Source organism: Podarcis raffonei, chromosome 12 (genome assembly GCF_027172205.1).
Source record: "Podarcis raffonei isolate rPodRaf1 chromosome 12, rPodRaf1.pri, whole genome shotgun sequence".
NCBI classification, from domain to species: domain Eukaryota; kingdom Metazoa; phylum Chordata; class Lepidosauria; order Squamata; family Lacertidae; genus Podarcis; species Podarcis raffonei.
This window is the reverse complement of record NC_070613.1, coordinates 21,155,575-21,174,542: the sequence shown is the minus strand read 5'-3', so window position 1 is coordinate 21,174,542 and position 18,968 is coordinate 21,155,575. Positions and strand designations below refer to the sequence as shown.

The following is an 18,968-nucleotide window of genomic DNA, read 5'->3' as shown; positions in this document are numbered from 1 at the left end:
CACAGCTAAAGGCTTCATCCTTTAGTGGATGTTTGTCACCTTTTCCCCTGGCAAGGCTCCTGTAACTTTACTAGTTTAATTTTTACCTGACATGCAGCTGTTAAAGTTTCACCACCACAGCATATCCACGTGCATGACAGGAAGAGCATCACCTACTGCATTTCTGCCTGCCTTGCAGGGGTCCCTCAGACCTTGTGGGGGGCTGGAATTTATTTATTTATTTTGGGGGGTTGAACGAATTCCTATGCCCCACAAATAACCCAGAGATGCATTTTAAATAAAAGCACACATTCATGTAAAAACACCAGGCAGGCCCACAAATAACCCAGAGATGCATTTTAAATAAAAGGACACATTCTACTCATGTAAAAACACACTGTTTCCCGGACTGTCCGCGAGCTGGATTTAGAAGGCGATTGGGCCGGATCCGGCCCCCGGGCCTTAGTTTGCCTACCCATGTTTATATCTTTCCCTAGTATTGTCAGGTACATTGTAGCCAATTACCACAGACCAAAGGGAGTGCCATTATTTGAAACTTGCAGCCCCATACACTAAAAATCTTCCAGAAGTTTTTCTCTCACTAGATGCATGCAAATTTGAACACCTTTCCAGGAAATTTGTTCTCTGGTCTCATGCATATGCTTTTGACGATCTGCTGTCTTATATTCTGAGTGTCACAATGATGACAAAGATGATCAGTGGCAAAAAAAATACCCTGCAAAGTGAACAGGGTGTCATGTTAAGCAAACAGGTCAAACTTCCCCTCCCTTTGGAATAGTTTAGGTTTATTGAGTTGCTTCCAAAAACAAAAGTCTTGAAGTGATTGCAAGAAGAATAAAACACGTTAATAAAATCACAGGCCCGTTTAATTGTTTATAGCAACAGTCCCTCCTTGTGTAAAGCTAGAGAGACTGTGGGAGATCAAGGTGTTCTCCCCAAAGGAACAATCCCATATGGTCTAAAACACGTAACAATGTCTGTGCCAGATGTCCAAAAGGCCCAGTTAGAAGCCATTTACACCTCCATCAGAGCTATTAACACTTCAGAGTGACAAAGACATTAAACAGGGTCAGGGGAGGGGGAGAGCTGGGAAATAATCTCTCCTGGGATTTCTGGCATTAACCAGTGTTTTATAAGTACAGTGGTACCTTGGTTCTTAAACACCTTGGTTCCCAAATGCCGAAAACACGGAAGTAAGTGTTCCAGTTTTTGAGCTGAACATCCAATGTGGCTGTCGGCTATTGTTTCCGGGGCACCTGCACTAATCAGAAGTTGTGCCTTGGTTTTTGAACATTTCAGAAGTCAAAAGGACTTTCAAAACTGATTAAGTTTGGCACTTTTGTTTTTGCTATTTATTTTGCGTTTTTGTTTTTAAGGCTTTTTCACTTAATTTGTTTTTGTGACTGTGTGGAACCCAGTTCAGCTACTGATTAATTGATTATGTGACTGCGGAAACAGATAAAAGCCCCCCATCCAAACAATGACTATCATCAGTGCAGGTAAGAAAAGGAAAAAAAATTAATTTTCATCATCTACAATACTGTCTTATTTATTTTATAGTACAGTACATTGATTTTTGCTTTCATCTTATGGCTCAATGGTCTCGTTAAATAGTAAAATTCATGTTAAATTGCTCTTTTAGGGGTTGTTTTTAAAAGTCTGGAACAAATTAATCCAGTTTGCATTACTTTCTATGGGAAAGCACGCCTTGGTTTTGGAACGCTTTGGTTTTGGAATGGACTTCCGGAACGAATTAAGTTTGAGAACCAAGATACCATTGTATATCATGAAAATAAAGGAACAAGGTATACATCACACAGGACAAGTTACTTCCCCATGCAGCTCAAGAGCCCAAATGAGTCCAGTATTCTGGGACCGCATTAGATTTGGCTACCTAGGTCACCATCTTTTTGTTTGTCTGTTTCAAGGATACAGTGTGTACCTTCTATGCATTTGACAACAGCCTGGCACACAAAAAATGTAGGTGAGCCTTTTGGCTGATCTATGCTGAACTTTTAAAGTGCATTTGAAGCGCATTCTTGCCCTCAGAGAATTCTGAACATTGTATCATAGAATTACAGAACTAGAAGGGACCCCAAGGGGTCATCTAGTCCAACCCACCTGCAGAGCAGAAATCTTTTGCCCAACGTGGGACTTGAACCCGCAAGTCTCATGCTGTACTGACTGAGCTATTGGTTGCAGGGAAACTGTAACTCTGTGTGGGTTAAACTGCAGTGGCTGGAATGTGGGAAATGGGTGCAGGCCAAATTTGGAAGGTCAGAAGTTCATCATGCCAGAAAAAGAGCTTGGACCCCAGGAATGAATGAGGTGGGGGAAATGGCAGCCTCCCATCCTGTTACCCCAAAGGGTTGGCGGTGGGGTGGTCTTCTCAAGGCACCTTACAACTGCCCAGAGACAGAACCGTTTGACCAGTGATTTCAAGTATGTTTTCAGGTGTGTACAACATGCCATCTGGACATTAGTGTGGTGGTAGTGGTTAAATTGGGACGCGGGTGGCGCTGTAGGTTAAACCACAGAGCCTAGAACTTGCCGATCATAAGGTCGGTGGTTTGAATCCCCGCGACAGGGTACCTTTACCTTTACCTTTTTAGTGGTTAAATTAGGACCGAAGAGACATTAAAATCTCATCAGTTCTTCATCCTGAAAATTACTTTCAATTTCACTGAAGTGGGCACAATCCTGAAATTAGGGGCACATGTTCCCATTCTTAAATGCCTGAGAAAAGAGCCTTGTGGTTCCTCATTTTTCAAGGTGCATTTCTCTCCCTCTTTGTCAATGTCACTTTAAGAGACAAAGAAAATATTCTGCAGATCTCAGCAAGCCCCAGGGCTATGCTTTGTCATTCATTCTGCAACTTGACCTCTAAAGCTGAGTTGACTGTGGTAAGGGCCATTTTAACACCCATCCCTGAGATACATAATCCACAAACGGCTGCCTGTTCTGCTGTGGGAAGCTTCCTGCAGCAGCAATGCTAATAAAGTTGCCATTCCAATAAGTTTAATGAGAATGAACTAATAGGCTTTTAATGCTGTCACTCCCAGTCATAAGAGGTAAGTGGGTTGCGTGCCCTCTATACTGCCTAAGTGCCTAGCTGTCAGTGGCAATCCCAAAAATGCTACTGCAGCACTAAACTTGACACAACTTTATTGTAATTGGTAAAGATTGTGTGCTTGGTTTCTATCATTTGTCAACAGGGAGGGGAGCAAAAACATATAGGGCATGCACAGAATTGAAAAGGAGACTGCTGTGAAGCTGTAAACTTTTTTCAAAAATTGACAAGCAAGATTTGACTGTCACCTCTGATTGATTGATTGATTGATTGATTGATTGCCATTTATAGATCTCATCTTCCCTCCAAGCAGTGCCGGATTTACATATAAGCTAAACAAAAGCTATAGCTTTAATTTAAAAAATTAAAGAAAAAAAACCCTGGATGTACATTTCCAAAATATAAGATAAAAAACAAATAAAATAAAACCTACATACAGCAACAGTGTTTTGTGTTGTGTAGGCTCCTATGATGTAAGTAATGGGCCCCGCCTGCTAGCCTGCTCCCTAAAATATCACTGGTTTGCTCATTTCCATATATAGGGTGCCTAAATTCTGCTTGGACTGGTTGCATGGAAACATGTGCAAATGGCTTTAGATCATAGCTGTGAACTTTTCCCTTTTCTTGCGAGGAATCCTATTCGGAATAAGGGAATTTCCCTTTAAAAAAGGGAAACATTGACAGCTATGCTTTAGATACCTATTAGGTCCATAAATTACCATATAGCATATATTCAACACAAAAAACAGCGGCAATTTGTTGTTGACAAAGGACAGCTGGACATAGAAAGGGCCCCATTACCTTCTAGCTTAGGGCCTCATCAAACCTAAATCCAGCCCTGCCTCCAAGAAGCTCAATGTGGCACACATAGTTCTCCTCTTTCCCATTTTATAATAATAAGAAGAACAATAATGTTATTATTTATACCCCATCCACCTGGCTGGTTTCCCCCAGCCACTCTGGGCAGCTTCCAGCAAAATAATAAAATGTCAAACATTCAAAACTTCCAACAACCCTGTGAGGTAGGTTAGATTGAGATCACCCAATGAGCTTCATTACTGAGTGGGGGTTTAAATCTTAGTCCAATACTCTTATCTACTACCCTACCCCCTCAAGGAATTATAGAGAATATATATATATTCCAATTTATAATATACATTCACATCATAACACTCCACTTTATGTCCCTGCTGCCTCATGGCTTTCAAAATTAACCTTTTTGTCATTGCATTTTGTACGTTTTCCAATTCTAATTACACATATTATGAAATAGCTCAAAATTTAACTAAAAATATAGAAAGGTAGAGAATTTCTCATTACAAGTCTTCAGACAACCCTGCTAGTGATGTTTATTACTTACAATAATCTTTCAGATATCGTATAAATTTACTCCAGTCCTTTTGCAATGCTTGATCTTACTGGTTTCAGATTTTTTCCTGTCAGCTTCGCCAGTTCTGCAAAGCCCATCATCTTCATCTGCCGCTCTTCTTTCGTTGGTGCTTCTTGTTGTTTCCATTTTGGGGCTAAAAGAATTTTTGCCACAGTTGCTGCATACATAAACAGTCTTTTATCCTCCCTTGGTATCTCTTCACCCACTATACCCAATAAAAAGGCTTCTGGTAAAAGTAAATTCCTTTCACTTGCCCCCACCCCCCAAATCCCCTGAAAATATTTGGCAGACTTAATCCACTACGGAGGGACTCCTCAGTGTGTACATTTCATCCACTTTAGCCAGAAGGAAACGCTATAAACGTTTTGAGAGTATCCGTTATCATGAACTGGGAGCGCTAATCAAAGCAGAGAGAGCACAGAGGAACTCAGAAACAGATAAGAATTTCTAAAAAGCACAGATAGAGATAAAAGGCATGTCTTGGAGCCTGTGCACACCAAGACAAGTCCCTTACACTTGAAATCATGCTTAGTCATTCTGCTGCCAGTCAAAGGATTTCACTGTCAAGAGGCACAAGAATTCTCAGTCCTAATAAACAGGATGACCTTGGTTAAAGACACAGCTAAACCTTTTTCAGGCATGGGACAAAAGATCCCAGAAGGAGCCAGTGATAAGTAACATGATATTTGAGGAACTGACCCCAATCTTTGGGTAATGACCCGTATCGTGCACATTGCTACTACAGAAAGCTCAGGGAGACGGAGGAGGAGATTCCAGCATTGATAAAGGTAGTAAATGTAGCCTTGTACCCGAGAAAATAAATTGGTTACTATTGATTCAGCAAAACAGAGCTTCATCAAGTCTGCTTAAAAACCTGGAGGACACATAGGTGAAATTGAGAAAATTGGTGTTTTAATCTAACTAAACGTCACCCACTGAATATGAAAGCATCTTGGAGGATACACTAAAGCAGGGATGAGAAAACGGTGGCTCCTAGATGTTGTGAGACTACAATTCCCATGAGCTAGTGGTCAGGGATGATGGGAATGGTAGTCCAACAACATCTGGAAGGCCACAAATTCCCCATCCCTGCACTAATGAAAGCATGCATTCCACAACTGGTTCCAGCTGCAAACTTGATTGGTGGCAGAAGCTAGGCTGGCAAGCTGCTGTTTGAAATTTCACACAGTGCCCTGGAGCGACACTACACATAGACACTTTTTTTTTGGGCAAGCAACTTTCCCAATATAATGCATTTTTGTAAACATTCATTGGCTGGAGGACTGCGCCAGAAGATTCAGAGACGTGCATATTTCCAACGACAGCTATGTTTTGGTTTGCATATTAGTCCAAGGTAGCCTCCCTTGAAAATGCAAACAATGTCAAATCTTCCTCCCAGTTCAAATTTAGGTGATAAAACTTGTTGGAGGAGGTTTCCTACGAGAGACAGTGGCCCTAGCCTGTCCTACCTTACAGGGCAACCTGGAGAAAGTGTGTGTTTTTTCACTCACCTGGCTGTTATTCATCTCATTCAGGAAATGTTGCTATTGTGCCTTAAATGACAAAATATTGACATTTTAAAAAGAATTATTGGCTGCTACTGGAATGCCAGCATATCTTACACTGAGCTGTGAAGCCAGGCTGCGTTCAGCTCCAAGGGTCATGAAATGCAGGACAGAATTAGCAGGCCTCAAGCATAGAGAATTGGCATCATGCACCTATTCCAGCCTCTCAAAATAATGTTTTGCTGTTTCCCCATGGAAGAAAAATCAAACCAAATGCAGTTCTTAATGCCAATGTTCTTGGCATGGCTGGAAAAGATGTGTTGAATTTGGACACGGAGAGGTTTTTCACTATCAAATGTAAAATTCCAGGGAGACAGGAGCACATTTCCAGACTACAGCTTTTGGCAAAGAATTTGAAGCTCTTCTAGCATTGGAAGGTATTCACAGATGTTAAACATCTGTATAATGCAAGGCGAAATTGCTGGCACCCAAAGTGCAGGAAGGGTAATGTTACGTTTGTGTGTAGACATTGGAAGGAACCGATGCTCTTCAAAGGAATCCAGTTTTGCCCACTCACATATCGTTTGATTCATCTTTCATCTCAACCTCAAATAACAGCCAGTTTCTTAAACTATATTCCCTCCCCCATTATGTTCACTGATATTCCCCCTCCAGCCCGCAATCCTATAGCATAACATTGCAGTCCAGCATTTTGCAACTGAAAATAACCTACAACAAAACTGAATGGAACTTAGTGGTTTGTTTAGTGATGAAGAAGTAGAACTTTTATTTCACCCAAAGTTACACCAGGAATGTTGGAAGTTGCCTTATTATACTGAGTCAGAATATTCGTCCACTTGGTCCAGTATTGTCTACACAGGTTAATAGGTTTTCTGGAATATCTGTTTCTCCCAGCCTTGGAAATGCCAGCAACTGAATCTGGAACTTTTCATATGCAATAAGTTTGTCACTGTACCTGAGACTAATTCCATCTCCTATGTCCAGGGGCCTCTAAGCAGAAGGCAGTTTTCCCTGGGGAGATGTATGCAGCTGGGGGAAATGGAGTCCAAGATGCTGTCTGGTCCAGTTTTGAATTTTGGGTGCTAATTCTCAATCTAGTAACTTTCTAAAGTTATTAGGGATCATTCAGCAAATTACCACCAACAAAGAACCAATGAAAATAAGACATGGTTATATTCTTCTTTTATTTTATTTTATGAATGCCCCATATTAAAGAGATGCCTTTTTCTTCTTATGTCTTTGCAACAGAATTTCTTGTTGGCATCGACCTGTCTGGAGAGACCACAGAGGAGTGCACCTTTGGGGGTGAAGTCAAAATATAATTATTACTGCTGCTGATATTCTTGTTCTTATTCAAGGTTCTGGGCCAGCCTTTGCCAACCTGGCATCCTCCAAGCATTGTTGGACTACAACTCCCATCAGCCCCAACCAGCATGGGAGTTGTAGTCCAACCAAGGCTGGACAAGGCTGATCTGGACAGATGCATTTATGGAAGCTGGTTGAGCAATTCCAAAATATTCCACTTAACATTAGCATTCAATATGCTCCCAACTTTCACCCAGTCATTCAAAGGACTCATAATCCACTTTTTGAGAACATGCTTTACACGTTAAGCTCACAGCATACATAAAAATGCAAGCATTTTATTTAGCTGAGTTGTTCCATTGTCTCCTGTGGGACTTATTGTAGAAAAACTTGACAAAGGGCAGGAAAAGTGATGGAATCACAGTTCACATGGAAAATGCAAAAGGATTCCTGCGATGTGTTGCTGTGTACATTTCTCCCAAGCACTATGATTATTTTAAAGACGGGGTTGGGGTGGTTTTATGTGCGTATCACATAGATGAAAGCAACACAACAGTCTAATCCTAAGGCAAAGATCACAAGGCTATCACATCCATCTGCTGGCAATAACAGATGGCAATGCTAATTGTCGTTCAAGGAATTCATATTGTTCTAATTTTCTCAAGGGCAAACTAGGGAAGCAGACGTGAGGCTTTTCCGAAAGCCACGTTTTAACGCTAGTCAGAAAAGGGTTGCAGATTATTTCCAGTTGGTGTCGACAAGCCACCATGGGAAAGAAAATCATGGCACAGGCCTAGGGGACCTGAGGCTCATGTTGTCCAACCCCAACTTTCCTTCTGACTAAAAACACATCTTCCTAGATGAAATCAGCCAGGTATGAATATTCCGAAGAAACAAGGGCAGGGTCTGTCTCTAGCACAGCCCCAGGCAACCTGGTAACCTGGTGGCCTCCAGATGTTTTGCAGTCCCACTCCCATCAGCCCTAGCCAGTACAGCTGGAGGGAACCACATTAGCGAAAGCCAGTTTTGCAGCCCCATTCAGTTTCCTTTACCTTATTTTTCCTTCCCCCACGACATAATTTCCCCCAAGATATAGTGAAGTCATGAAATCCTCCACCAAGCACAAAACCTCATCAAGTTTTCTCTTTTTTTGCAGCCATCGTATATACTTAGTGAGCCAGACACAAGGCTTTTTAAAGGCCTCCTCCTAAAATGTATTCAAGGCCTTTCCTGCAGCCTCTCCTTGCCGTTCTTGTCTAAGCTGTTTGCATACATACAGACACACGCAATAGACATGCTGAAACATGGTCAAGGAAACAATATAGATCCCATAAAAATGTCAGTGACTGTGTTTCCAACACTTATTCATTCTCAGATAAATTCTGACAAACCAACAAAATTAATTAAAATATATTCTATAAATCAGCCCCAGCAAAACGAGAGATTAAGTATGGAGTTATAACTAAAAACTTATTTTAGCAAGTCTATCTGCACATTTAATTTAGTTATATGTACTTCTTTCTTAATTCTGCTGATTTTATCTCATATTTCTGCTTTATGTACACCTCTTAAGAGATTTCTTCATTAAGTGGTTTATAAATTTAAAGAGTGGGTTTCTTGTTCTCAAGCTGTACATATTGAGACTATATGAAATAACTAGGTAGAAAGATAAAGGTAAAGGACCCCTGGACAGTTAAGTCTAGTCAAAGGCGACTATGGGATTGCAGCGCTCATCTTGCTTTTCAGGCCGAGGGAGCCAGCGTTTGTCCACAGACAGCTTTCTGGGTCACGTGGCCAGCATGACTGAACCTCTTCTGGAGCAAGGGAACACCATGACAGAAGCCAGAGTGCACAGAAATGCTGTTTACCTTCTCGCCACAGTGGTACCTATTTATCTACTTGCACTGGCATGCTTTCGAACTGCTAGGTTGGCAGGAGTTGGGGCAATGGGAGCTCATCCCGTCGCGTGGGTTCAAACCACCAAGCTTCTGATTGGCAAGCCCAGAGACTCAGTGGTTTAGACCACAGCGCCAGCCGTGTCCCTTTTACCTTTACAAAATAACTAGAAGAGTTTTAACAATATAGAAGCCTAGGTAAAAAGTAATCAGGCAAGTAATTGTTTAGCTGGGTAGCTAAGCTGGGAAACTGTTGAAAGGCTGGAAAGGAAGGAAGGGAGATTTCTAGTGAATCTTTCCATGCAATCCTATGCACGTTTACTTAGAAGGAAGTTCCACTGTATTTGGTAGGGCTTGAACCACAGTAATAGTACAGTCCTGTACACGTTTACTCAGAAGGAAGTCCCATCAAGTTCAGTGAGTTTACACGTAAGAATCTGGGCAGAGAATTGCAGCCCAGTTGGGTTTAGTTACTGTTGCATTCCTGTACACATTTTCCTACACACACAGAACTCAATAGGGCTTGCTTCTGAGTAGACCTGTATAGGTTTGCAGTCCATGGAAATTATGAAACTACTCGTTGACAGCCCTGGTGAATGAGTTTGGTTTTTTCCTTTTTCTCAGCTTAAAATTATTTTGTGAGCTCCAACACCTCCAACCAAAGAGGAAAAATTATAATTCCTGTCATGCAAAATATTTAATCGTTGGCAATGCATAATAAGCCGAATCCAGCGAATAAAATAAATTAACTCAGAAGTCTGAATGAAATTGCCTCCCAAGAATTTTAATGCTCTTCCAAGCATGAAAATAAAACACATTTGCTTCAGGTACTTGTAACCACTTGGCACAAGATAAATGCATTTCCTCTCCCTCCCCGTTCTCCTTTCTTTCTTAATAAAACCAACAAAACATCTCCTTGACCAAACAAAACATTTTATAGTATATACTAAATCCTTGTCCAGTTTTGGCCTCCCAAAAGGAACGTGAGTTTTATTTGTGTCTGATGCAAAGCATCTGTAACTCTCTTTTGACGCCACCTGCTTTCCATCTATCAATATTCCCAGAAGGCTTTTATGCTGCTCTCAGGCGAGGGCCGCAGTCATGCAATTCAGATGCGATTACCAGCTTAAATCACTAGATGGGCCCTATTTGCTTTGAAGTGATTAGATGAAAGCTCCTCTGCATACATCACAGGGGTGTCTTTAGCTAGACTAGTTTGCAGCAATGAAGCAAGCAGGTGAAAGTCACCCTTAAATAGTGGCACAGGCGATGCACCTGTGTTGAGCAAATGCCATACCAGCAAGGACAGTTCCAAATATTACACAATTCCTATCCAGAAAGCATGCCTGTGGGATAATCAGCAGATAGAATGCAGGTCAAGGGACGTAGGGTCCCCTACGTCTTGTTGGGCTGTAAGTACTTACAAGAACAGCAGTGATGAATCCTTTGGTTGTGCTCCCATTGAGTCCAATGAGGCTCAGTTCCAGGTGAGCCTGCATAAGGTGACAGTATAATTCTGCACATTTCCATTCAGAAGAAAGTCTCCCTGTTTTCCATGGAGCTTATTTCCAAGCAAGTGTGTACAATACTTCCCCAACCTAGTGCCTTCCAGAAATTGTTCATCTACAGCTCCCATCATCCCTACTGGCCATCCCTATTGGTCCAACAATAGGCAGGAGAGCACAAGACTGGTGTATCAGGCAACTTAATAGGACCACTCTACAGACAACTTCTTCATATCAGGCCATTAGACAGTAAGTAAAGTTAAAAATCTTTTATTTGAATTAAATTTCCTCAATTCAATATATATATATATAAACAGATCAAGAGCTGTGCTTTTGCTTTTGGTTTTAGAATAATTAAAGTCGTATTTGGCTATAAAAAACAAACATAAATATAGTTTTCAGAACGTTCCATATTTTGCATAAATGCCCAGCACAAAGCACAAAACCAAGAAAACAACAGTCACAGTTTGCATACTTTAAATTAATATACTAGAAAAAGCCCCCATGTCGGCACACTTTAGCCAATATATAAAATTGTCTTAAAGCATAGAAAAGGTATCCCAATAAAATCTGTAAAATGTGACACAAGTAATTAGAGGATTAATATTATACCTTTTATAAAATGGCGAATGGATATAAATCAAACCTCTCTGTTATTTTGCATACAATTCCTGGCAGACCCTCCAAAGTCTGAGAGGAGAATTATGCAAGCAGAGAAGATTTGTGGGGGGGGGGGGTTGCCTTTTTTAATGGTCACAACTGTCCCTAGTGCAGCCTGTGTGGTTGCAGAGGGATTGCTTTGGTACGGCTAGGACCCAATAAACAACAGAAGAAATGTCTTGATCATAAGAGGATTTGATAACAGGACTAGATACCTAGACTAGTGGTTCCCAAATTGCCCCCACAGACTACCTGAGAATTGCTGAGGGTCTTGGCAGAAACCTTAACGATTTCCCTGCCTTTTGTAGCAATTACAATGCACTGGGCTTGATCCACTGTGATCCATTTTAAACTGTATTTTAATTGCTTCTTTTACTTCTTACATGTTGTGTTTTATTGTGTTGAATACCATAGTATACAGATTTTGAAACAATGCAATAACATAAGAAATCAAAGAAGCTGGGAATCACAAGTGGGGAGAGTGCTGTTGAACTTAGGTCCTGCTTGTGGTCTTCCAGTAAGCATCTACTTTGGCCTGATTCTGCAAGTCTCTTCTTATTTCCTGCATCAAGCAAGGGGCAGAGGAGGGTTTTAGGGAGCATGACCAGTTTGGTACACTGGGTGCCGAGCCTTGGAGGCGCCACAACTATGGTGTGGAATGGAGCGTGAGGGGTGGGGGAACTTTGGCATTGCACAGGATGCCACTGATATTTGAGACCGCAAGGTCCACAACTGCAAGGGGTTGGATTACATCAGGAGTAGGGAACCTGTGCAGCTTTCCAATGTCACTGGACTACAATTCCCATCATTCCTGAACACTGGCCATGCTGACTACAGCAGATGGGAGATGGAGTCCCCAGCCTTGGACTGGACATCTACAAAGCTCTTCCTAATTCTTACATTTCTATGATTGTATGAAGCATGGCTCCCAAGGTAATTGTATGGACTTACATGCAGGGTTGGCCCAAGACAATTTGATGCCTGAGGCAGAGCAGCAAATGGTGCCTCTCTTCCTGCCCCAACTCAGAGTACAAATATCCATCCCAGCCGTCAAAATACAATAATAATAAACTGAAGATCTAACAATTTGCTGCCTTTCGTAACACTCAAAAGGCATCAGCATCACTCTATTAATGTTTGAATGGGCAACTGCACATCCAAGGCATTGCTATGTCTCAGCTAGATATTAGTCCTATTGAAAATCAGCTGATTGGACTCCCTAGAAAAGTTCACCAACAGAGCAGAGGCAGCCAACAAACTGCCCTCTGGGTGTTCTCAGACTCCAGCTCCCATCAGCTCAGCCAACGATAAGGAACAATGGTTCCCCATCCCTGTATTCTGCGTTTTGTCTAACTGCAGTTCTGTCCCAACTGCAGCTGGAAAAAGGAGAAAATGCCCAACATGAGCTTACCCATCACCTTTCCCGATTCCTTCCATACTTTTTATCAACTGTCAGTTTCCTCCTGGGATAGATGAAACCCATAAAATGGACAAGCCGGTTCCATGCTGATGTGCAACGTGGTTGACCCTGCCACGCACACAGTCCAAAGAAACAGATATCATTGTACCATTATGAACTTCAAAGGAGGAGCGAAGCGCAATGCTGGTCCAGATGCTTCCTTCTGGCATTTGCCCTCCAACCTGCTGCGCAACTGAATGAGGCTGCCCATGGTCACCCAGGAGCTGATTTAGAGTCACCCGGAGCATATTACATGAGTGGATCAGCTTTATTGAAAACACAACACTGGCGACTCCCCTTTCAGTAAAGACAAAGTATTTCTGAGCAAGTTGCCCAGTAGAAACCAGACGGATCTGCTTCTCAATGGAGGAAACCTGAGTAAAATCCAGTAATTTGTTTCTGACAGCTCCTGTGGGCAGCCCCTTAATGGAGACCGAGGCTGAGAGAGCAGTGGAAACTGCAGATGGGATCCAGATGAGGCTCAGCGTACTAATTCCAGAGCTGTCTCCAAAATAACGAATGTTGCATTGTGCTGGCGAAAGGATCTCAAAGCTAATCAGATCCCCGGCTTCAACTTTGGTGGCCCCGGAGGCAGATATCGACGTGTCTCGATAATTGACGCCAGACTTGTGCACGGTCATTAGTTCTGCGTTAGTGCCGTTTCGGTTGAGATAAGACACCAGGGAAAGCCCTTCGCGGATGCAGGTGGGGCCCATGGAGTACAAGGCTTGGTGCAAAACGAACTTCACCACGCCCCTTTCCGTAAACTTGACGGCTCTGCCATCGTGGGACAAGGTTAGCATGTAAGGGTCGGAAAGGGAAACCAATCTGAAAGTTGGCCGGTAGTTCGTTTGGTAGTGCATCGCGGTGGACAGTTGCGCAGTCATGGCTACCGCCCCTGTATCGTGGGATAACCAAAGCAAACTGAGGGGCGTGTTGAGGTCGTAAACATTGAAGTCTTTACTTTGGTTGCAGAATTGATTGGGGCTCTTCAGAAACACCCAGAGAGCTTGGCCTGGCTCTACTTCCACCGCGCCGCTCACACTGACGCTCTGGAAGATTTTGCCTTCCGGCTGCTCGATGCGGACCGCGCTCAGCTCGCAGCCTTCTTCCTCCTGGCTGCTGACTTTCAAGGCAAGCTGGAGGAAATTCCTGCAGTTGTGTTTCACGGCAAAATTGAAGTCGGCCCACATTAGGCCGTGCTGCTTGAAGACCAGGCTGTTCTCTTCCACCGCGATGATGTCCCACTCGTGCTTCCCCTTTATCTTCAAGGTAACGCCAGGATAAATTTGAGAAGCGCCAGAATTTGCCATGGGTAAAATGGCATTCGCAGTCCAGGACTCGGAAAGCTTGTTCTCACTGGCTGTTGAGCAAACAGTGTCGCTGACAGTGGAGCAGGGGAGAACAACCGCCCTGTCTTCACACATTAAGCAAGCCTGGCACTCTTGCAGCTCTTTGTTAAAGAAATACTCTTCTCCGCACAATCCCAAGGCAGCTTCTTTTGCTGCAATTCCAAGGCATCGGAATCCTCCTGTCCACACACAGGGAAATACAGTTTCAGTCGCAGGCCCATGTGGCATTATTATTAGTCTACCATTATTATTATTATTATTATTATTATTATTATTATTATTTGCACTTATTAGTCATGCTGTTTTTTCTCTTTTACACAAAGTAACCTGAAGCAACTTACTATGTTTTCTGTTTTACAATTTAAGATACTCATTTTACATCCTTAAGTTATCAGTGACTTCCCTTCTTCTCTTTCAATGGTTCATTTTACATATAATAAATCCCTGCATATTTTACAGAAACATTTAGTATTTCATCATTGCATCCATCAGAACTTATTTACACTGTTGAATTTATCTTGATGCTGTTAGCATTTTCAGCTGTACACAATTATTTCCCATATAATCCATAAACGTTTCCCCATCTTCTTTAAACGTATGTTTTTCTTGTTCTCTTATTCTATATGTTAAGTCTTCAAGTTGTGCATAGTCTGTCAACTTAAGTTGCCATTGGGACCTCGCTCATTTTCCATTTGGGGGCTAACAAAACACGGGCCGCAGTAGTAGCATACATAAATAACCTTTTTTGACACCCAAAGCAACAAACAACCTGAAAATATTTATATCCTGTCTGTCCATGCTCTTAAGGCACCATACAATAAAAACATAATGTTGCAGAGGCAATATATACCCCAAGAGGGCGGTCTCTGATTTTAAAAACATTTATCCCCTTCTAAAACTGCTAGCACATTTGCAAAGCTAAGCAGGGGCCGGCGTGGTTTCAAATTAGATGGGGGACCGCATGATGAGATCCCTACATTGCAGGGGGTTGGACTAGATGACGCAACTCTACCACTCTATGCTTCTGTGTTGATTAAATTGCATGCAGTTCTATTGAACTATTGCCATTACTTACATACAAATATAACTGATAGACCCAATTTTTAATTTGCATGCAATAATTCTGAAGCACAATGGCTGGAGCTGATGGGAGTCCAAAAATAAAAAATAATTTAGAGGGTGTAGTGAGTCCTGTTGAAGCGGCTTGAAGGGGATGTTCAGGGAGTGGGATATATATGTAACTGAAAACTTGTATATCATCAAACTAAATTGGGAGGGGCTCCCCATATTTCATGACTAAGTATGGCTGCCACTAAATTATTTGCAATAATTCTATAAATGCGGCACTTGTAAAGAGATCATATTGAATTGAAATAATGCATTGCTACATAAGTGATTTTTTTCCCTAACAAAGAGTCTTAAAAGCTCTTACTCTTCAGCCCAACTCCACAATTTCCACTTGAAACTGCACCATGAGGGAACGTTCCTGCCTTCATGAATGGCTTCATTCACAGAAATGCAGCAACTTACCTGGAGTGTTCAGGCACTTGATCCTTTCTCCACAGATGTTTGGTGATTCAATGCACTCATCTCTATCCTATGAGTAACAGATAACAGAGTCAAGTTCAAATACTTAGCATTGCTCTGGGGCATCGTGCTGCTTGGAGCATGACCAGAGTGGCCAGGTCAGGGCTCATCGACTGAGGAGGGAGACCCAACGCAGGACACTTTGCCCAGGGGCCCATCAAACTTGGATGTGGACCTGATTGTAGAGGCTTATGGAAGTAAAATATAAATTGTCTGAAGGGCCGCAGCTCAGTGGTAGAGCATCTATCGGCCTTGCATGCAGAAGGTCCCAGATTCAATCCCTAATGGCATTTCCAGGTAGAACTGGAAATAATCCTGCCTGAAGACCAGGAGAGCTGCTGCTAATCGGTGTGGACAATATGGACCTAAATGGACTCAGCATAAGGCAACTTTCTATGTTAAATGTGTAATTTGTGCTGGAGCATACAGGCAAAAGTTAAAAGTGATAAGACTACAGCCATAATAAACGTCGTTTGCACAAAGAATAATGCAACGAAACCCAAAAGTATATAATACTGAAACATGGGTACAGTGGTACCTCAGGTTACAAACACCCCGGATTACAAACACTTTGGGTTACAGACTCCGCTAACCTGGAAGTAGTACCTCAGGTTAAGAACTTTACCTCAGGATGAGAACAGAAATCGTGTGGCAGCAGCGGGAGGCCCCATTAGCTAATGTGGTACCTCAGGTTAAGAACGGTTTCAGGTTAAGAACGGACCTCTGGAAGGAATTAAGTTCGTAACCAGAGGTACCACTGTATTTGTACTTTAATTTTAGTTGGTCTGTCTGTGACCTTTCAGTGGGGCTGTTCCTTTTTGGGGGAAAGGTACCATTGAGATTCCGAGCACAATGATCTTTCACCTGGCATATCCGATCAGCATTTGTAGAGCACTCAGACAGCTGGAAAAAGCCAGCAGGGCATAAGGTGCATTTTTCACACTGCGAGGGTGTCTTTTGGAAATTACAAAATTCGTCACTTTCACAAAGGCCACAGTCCATTAAAGGTTCCCCAACATCAATCACTTTGGCATCGACTTCTACTTTATGCATGGAGTAGGACTTCTGGAGATGGTTTCTGACTTGGTTCTGAAGGCCTTGGAGATTGGCTTCAAAATAATGTTGAATATTCTCTTGCAAACTCTGAAACGACATTTGCTTCACCGTGTCAAAAAGCATGCCATACTGGACCTTGATCAGATCCATTTGTTCATACATTTTCCTGTGTTGCTCTACGATTTCCCGCTGCTGAGCCACCAACATGCTCTGCTGCTCTGCAAGTTTTTGCTGTAAATCCACAATCACCGCCTGCTGGCTTTTTAGCAAGTCGACAAATTTCTCTTGTCCTTTCGTAAGCTGAAGCTGCAGCACAAGCGCATCCTCAGATGGAACCTCATTTTCCCCTAGAATACAAACAACCTGGCATTAAAACATAAATCCTTGGTGGTATTTCTCAAAACATCATCAAACGAGGTCACAAGAATGTGTGACAGGACTTGCTGGCGCATTCAGATGGGTGCAAGCAAATAGCATTCAAGGGCAGAAATAAAGCAAAGCTGGGTGTGTGTGTGTGTGTGTGGGTGTGTGTGGGTGTGTTTAATCCATATGGGGAAATGTCCTACCATTAAACCAAGATGATGTACCATATTTTTGATACCCAGAAGTCTTCATCAGGCACTATTTGCCTTATGAAGAATTCAGAATATTTTAAAGCTTGAATCATTTAGTTATGTATGTGTTTTTCTATTGGCCTTAGAATGTTGTTGTGCTATATTATTTGTTGCATGTTAAGTCCAGCCTCGCACCCAGAATCAGCACACAACATCCTTGGGCAGGTGACAGAGCTTCAGGGCCTGGCTCCGCCAGAGTGCTCAGCCTCCTTCAGAGGATGCAATCTCACCAGTTTGCGCGGTGTCGGGAAATGTGTGAGATGTCATGCAATGCATGTCAGAGACGTGCGCTGTGCGACGGTCACCCTCAGTCTTGGGAGCAACCTGACGCCTCTGCAGATGCCTGTGGGAAACCCACAAATGGGATTCGAGTGCAACAGCACTCTCCCCTCCTGTGGTTTCTTGCCACTGGTATTCTGAAGAATTACTACGGAAGCAGAGCATAGTCATCTTGGCTAGCAGTCAATGAAACATAGGGAAGCTGATCAGAAACACAGAGCTAAACTGTGTGTGTGTGTGTGTTTTTAATAAATTTTCTGTTTTACCATTTAGAATACTCATTTAAACATCCTTAAAATATCAATGACTTCCCTTCTTCATTTTGCATATCATAAGTCTCTGCATATTTTACATAAACTAAACCATTCAGTACTCCATTATTACATCCATCCAAACTTATTTACACTGTTGAATTTATCATAATGCTGCCAACATTTTCAAGTGTACACAAGTTCCCCCATATATTCAATAAACATTTTCCAATCTTCTATAAACACATGTTCTTCTTGTTCTCTTATTCTATATGTTAAGTCCGCATGCTGCACATATTCCATCAGCTTAAGTTGCCATTCCTCTTTAGTTGGAACCTCGCTCGTTTTCCATTTTAGAACTGGCCTAGTTTAGACACCACACCTACCTGGTTTGACATCACAGGTCAGCTGAACGCCCAGGGCAGCACCGCCTAGTTCTGAAGCTGTGTAGGCAAGGTCTTCCCCAATGAACTGGGCTGCCCTCTCAGTTGCTCTGACCAAGGTGGGCTCCTGGCAACCTTCCCCCTGGTTTGGAGGACATGGGATGGTCTGGACAGCTGGTCTGGACTTCTGGCGAATGTGCAGAGGCAGCCTGCACTCAATGCCTTTGCAGTCCCGAACGGTGCCATTGGGAGCGCCAGCACTGCAGTCTCCTCCTCCAGAGCAACTCTCTTCTGCGCCCCTCGTGGCGGCCAAGGCAGCATGTCCCAGGCTGCTGCCCCCTAGAGGCTGCTGCAGCTGCCCTTGCACAGGTGTGGTGGAGTGGGCAAAGGCACGAGAAGAATGCCTTGCCCTTCCTGAGCAGTGGGGGCCCTGGCAGTGTTGTCTGCTGGGCTGATGTTCGCTGTCACTGCTCCGGCTGCATGGGGGGCTCCGGCAGTGTGCAGCGCTGATGCATCCTCTTTCGCCAGCCAGAAGCCACAGGCAAACCCCTAGCCAGCAACAGAAAGCCCAGTGGAGCTGTCTCGCCAGCATCTCCAGCGTCACCTGCAAGAGAAAGAGAGCTTGGCAGTCCCTGG

At 42.9% G+C, this 18,968-nt stretch overlaps 1 protein-coding gene across 1 annotated transcript; it reads right to left on the bottom strand.

Moving 5' to 3' along the window:
* Positions 1-12,724: 12,724 nt before the first annotated feature.
* Positions 12,725-18,968, bottom strand: LOC128424198 (uncharacterized). Its single transcript, XM_053410100.1, has 4 exons — positions 18,336-18,968; positions 16,614-17,152; positions 15,693-15,759; positions 12,725-14,341 (listed from the first exon to the last, which is right to left on the bottom strand). Exons 1-4 carry the CDS (start codon positions 18,922-18,924, stop codon positions 12,804-12,806), a joined length of 2,733 nt encoding a protein of 910 aa, XP_053266075.1. The 5' UTR covers positions 18,925-18,968; the 3' UTR covers positions 12,725-12,803.

Bases quoted from the DNA above. Each gene is read 5' to 3' on its own strand.
- LOC128424198 (XM_053410100.1), bottom strand. From the start codon at position 18,924: ATGCTGGCGAGACAGCTCCACTGGGCTTTCTGTTGCTGGCTAGGGGTT. The intron at 17,153-18,335 runs GTAGGTGTGGTG...TTTGTATTCTAG, and splicing joins GACCTGTGATGTCAAACCAG to GGGAAAATGAGGTTCCATCT. The intron at 14,342-15,692 runs GTAAGTTGCTGC...GTGTGTGGACAG, and splicing joins CAAGTGCCTGAACACTCCAG to GAGGATTCCGATGCCTTGGA.